Here is a 4,172-nt window from a genome sequence, read left to right as displayed (position 1 = left end):
GTCGGGCAAATTACTTTTTGACCAAGTAAATTTATTTCCTGACCAGTAATATCCCAATTCCGTAGGTCAACTTCCAACCTTTGCCCTTCCCTTGGTCAACACATTTATTGACCATTAATGTGCCGCTTGTTGATCCGCTTGACGATCATGCACTGCCACTTGTCGCTTCTGATTGTCACGTCATCGAACTGAAATTTTGGGGATAACACATATTTACAAATATACCCCCAATGAGTCAAAATTACGAAAATACTCTTATAATAAGAAACGGGCGCACATGCATGCTTAATACACATAAACATGCAAACCTAGTCATATCACAATATAACTGACATAGTTCACATGATAATATACACATATCATTAATCCAATTATTGCCCTCCTAGCTCCCTAATTAAGACACTAAGCTTTATTAGGGAATTTGAGATGTTACAACTATGTAGTTGTTTTTTAATTTGATTAAACAAAAATTAATAATAGAAGACTGAAATGTGTATTTATTATTATAATTCGAAAGTAACTTTTAAGTTTTTTTTATTTGATTAATAAAAAAATATTTATTATTCTAATGTAAATTATATTAGTGACTAAAAAGTGAATTAAATTTTTTTATTAAAAATGTTACTATATAGTATACTAAAAGTAACTTTTAATGATAAGCTATATAGTAATTTGTTATATTTTATTATAATTCATTAGTTTCTAAAAAATGATTAATCGGTAACGTAAAAGTATCTTAAATAATAAGACACCAAATAAGTTTAGAATAAAAAAGTTTCAACAAATAAGTTTTAGAAGTAAGCAAAATGAATGTGAAATAATATGCTTTAAAAATAATTTTTTTTACGAAGAAGTAATCAATTAGTAACTTATTACTATTTTAAGTAACCAAAATGTTTATTTTGATAACCCAAAAAATGTGAAATTCTGAATTTTAGGAATGTTTCTAATTCAAGTATATTACTTTAAAAATTCAGTATTTTTTGAATGATGTGACAATGTATTTTTGTAAATAAAATTTTGTATTTGATTTTTGTAATTATTTTATGTTATATGTATATAATGGTAAAGAAACCGTATATATAATTTTGATTAATTTGTGTTATAGCTCAAACCAGACCCATTAAACTACTAAAGCACCAAATTTCAAAAAGGTCAAATTTTCAAAATTTGAACCAAAAATCGAAATAGGATGCCCAATTCTAAAGAGACAAAAATATTCATAAAAAAATAAAATAGACTAAGTTTCTCTCGCTCCAAGCGCGCAAACAATAGATTTTGGTTTTGGCCGAAAGGAGTACCAAAAAAATGGCGCTTTGTTTCAGTTTGAAAAAGTCCCTCCCTTTCTCCCTCCATTTCATTTCATTTCATTTCCTTCTTCTACAAATCTACCGCTTTCTTCCTCACTCCCTCCCTCGAACCCATTGCATCTCTCGCTCTCTTTCTCTCTCTTTGTTCAAACGCAACAGAGAGCGAAAGCCGATCCCAATTTAGATCTTCCACGCTGCTACTGCCATGGCCGAGCGAGTCCGCATCACTCGTCTATCTAAGAAGAGGTCTGCGGCGGCGGCTTCATTTTCCGACGACGACCCTTTTGTTAACAAGAAGCGAGTCGCATTAGGTGAGCTCACCAATTTGTCAAACGCCACTCCTCTGGTAAACCCTAAACGCGTAGTGAAGACCAAGAAGGTTAAGAAGTTTGTGCAAGCGAATGCGAAGACGTTCGGCAAGAGTGGAACTGATAATGTCTTGGACGATCCCCAAATGTGCGGTCCTTATGTATCTGGCATTTATGAGTATCTTCATAAAATGGAGGTAATTGGGTTTTTTTTTTCTTTCCCTCCTGAATTCGCTATTGTTGGCAAATTTTTAAAGTTCTGAAAATGGGTTCTGATCTACAGGTTGAACCGAAGAGAAGGCCATCGCCGGACTACCTTGAGAAAGTTCAGAAAGATGTTAGTGCCAACATGAGGGGAGTATTGGTGGATTGGTTGGTGGAGGTTGCAGAGGAGTACAAACTTGTTTCGGAGACTCTATATCTATCAATTTCTTATATTGATCGATTCTTGTCCTTGAACACCATTCCCAGACAGAGGCTTCAGTTATTGGGTGTTTCTTCTTTGCTTATTGCCTCGTAAGATTCTATGCCTTTTGAACTAATGTTCCTGACGCTATGTTGAATCTGGTTTATTTATTCGTATCAAAATAAAAAAAACCCAATCTTGATTTCTCTTTGGTTCACTTATTCAGAAAGTACGAAGAAATCAGCCCTCCAAATGTGGAAGATTTTTGTTACATCACCGATAACACATACACAAAAGATGAGGTATTTTAGCTTTTATCATTTCATATTAGAAGTGGGTCTGTTTATTAACTTACTTATTATCTTAATATTAACACTGGTTGTAATCTTTAAAGGTTGTCAAGATGGAGGCTGATATACTAAAGACACTTAAGTTTGAAATGGGAAATCCTACTGTAAGAGCATTTTTAAGGTAAGGATTCTGTTAATACGCATTTGCCCAATTAATGATTTTTCATAAGCATTACTATTATACTCATTGTTTGTCCCTTACCCTTTTCTGTTTATGCAGAAGATATACTAATATAGCTCAAGAGAGATGGAAACTAGTTTCAAATAAGACCAAATCACAAACTAGCAATTTGCAATTGGAATTCTTGGGGTACTATCTTGCCGAGTTGAGTCTCTTGGATTACAGCTGCCTTAAATTCTTGCCTTCATTGGTGGCTGCATCTGTTGTGTTTCTGGCGAATTTCATTCTCCATCCAGATAGTAATCCTTGGGTAAGAATTTGATACTGAAACGTACTATCTGGTGTATTGTTCAGTTAGATCTTACAATTATATGATTAGTAGTCACTAAGTTTTGTGCATTTTCAGTGTTCAACACTGCAGAAGTATTCTGGATATAAGCCAGTTGATTTGAAGGCATGTGTATTTCTAATCCACGATCTCTACTTTGGTAGAAGAGGAGGAACTCTTCTTTCAATAAGAGATAAATACAAGCAACATAAGGTAACCTTTTTTTATCAGTCACTTTTTTACTGTTGTATTGATTTTATTCTGTTTGTGTGAAGTGGTAATCCGACCCTAATTTACTTACCCTGTTTTATGTTTGGTTGAATCACAGTTCAAATGCGTGGCTGCTTTGTCTTCTCCTCCAGAGATACCCGTTTCTTATTTTGAAGATGCATGTTTCAGTAGTCACCACTGATTTTGGGATCAATCTCTTCAATAATGCAGTCAATTGAAGAGAATCGTAGATGATATCACATTACACATGTAATTACACTATTGCAATCTTCATAGAACAAAAAGATGTTGTCTTATAAGTTGAACTAACAAACCCCTTTGCTATTAACTAAAAGGATTTTTTGTTTTGTTTTTTGTATTGAGAAAGTAAGATCCAAGAATTCATTCAAGAAAGAAATAAGGACCTAATCTAATACAACTACTCTTGATAAGCCAAAAGAGCGAGCAATTGACAATTAAACTGGTATAATAAGGCATCCACGCTAAAGCTACGTTACTCAAACAAACCCAAACTATCAAACAAATCCCTAAGCAATGGATATGGTAGCTCAAGAACTACTGCACCCACCTCAAAATCGCCATTGTTGCTTTTGTAAACATACTTAGCCCAGACCCACTGCCCTGTTTAGCCGCCCCTGTAATCTAGACTTTTGACAGTCCTGAATAGAAAAAGAAGAAGAGTGGGTCAGATTGGCGGAGAGGGCGGTTGGGTGTTCAGTCCAATTTGTCCTTGCATTTTCTTATTGAATTTTGGATTTGGAAGTTTTTTTCCCCATTTTGTGTGCTCAATGATATTGATCTTATGTGAATTATTAATTAGTTGACAAAACTACTATACTAGAGGGTATATATATAAAAAAACTTGTCCACTAATATTAAATTAAATTATTCAAATTTTGAGTGATTATATAAACATGTAAAGTGATGATTTTTCATTAGGTACTATAGTCATGCACATTCATGTGACATTATGCTTAGTCTTCCTGCAAAGTATAAATAATTCATACAAAAAAAATATAATTAATAGATATATATTTAGGCTATCTCCAACCACAACACCATATTTGCCGTTGCACCATCACCAAATATGATAAAATTTCAGCATCTTATTTTTTCCT

At 33.5% G+C, this 4,172-nt stretch overlaps 1 protein-coding gene across 1 annotated transcript; it reads left to right on the top strand.

The window, feature by feature from the left end:
- Positions 1-1,284: 1,284 nt before the first annotated feature.
- Positions 1,285-3,405, top strand: LOC133781728 (putative cyclin-A3-1). Its single transcript, XM_062220800.1, has 7 exons — positions 1,285-1,815; positions 1,902-2,134; positions 2,251-2,326; positions 2,419-2,495; positions 2,595-2,805; positions 2,902-3,036; positions 3,152-3,405. Exons 1-7 carry the CDS (start codon positions 1,516-1,518, stop codon positions 3,233-3,235), a joined length of 1,116 nt encoding a protein of 371 aa, XP_062076784.1. The 5' UTR covers positions 1,285-1,515; the 3' UTR covers positions 3,236-3,405.
- The last annotated feature ends 767 nt before the right edge of the window (positions 3,406-4,172 follow it).

This window comes from Humulus lupulus, chromosome 6 (genome assembly GCF_963169125.1).
Source record: "Humulus lupulus chromosome 6, drHumLupu1.1, whole genome shotgun sequence".
NCBI classification, from domain to species: Eukaryota; Viridiplantae; Streptophyta; class Magnoliopsida; order Rosales; family Cannabaceae; genus Humulus; species Humulus lupulus.
The sequence above is the reverse complement of the archived record's forward strand: the minus strand, read 5'-3'. Positions and strand labels throughout refer to the sequence as shown.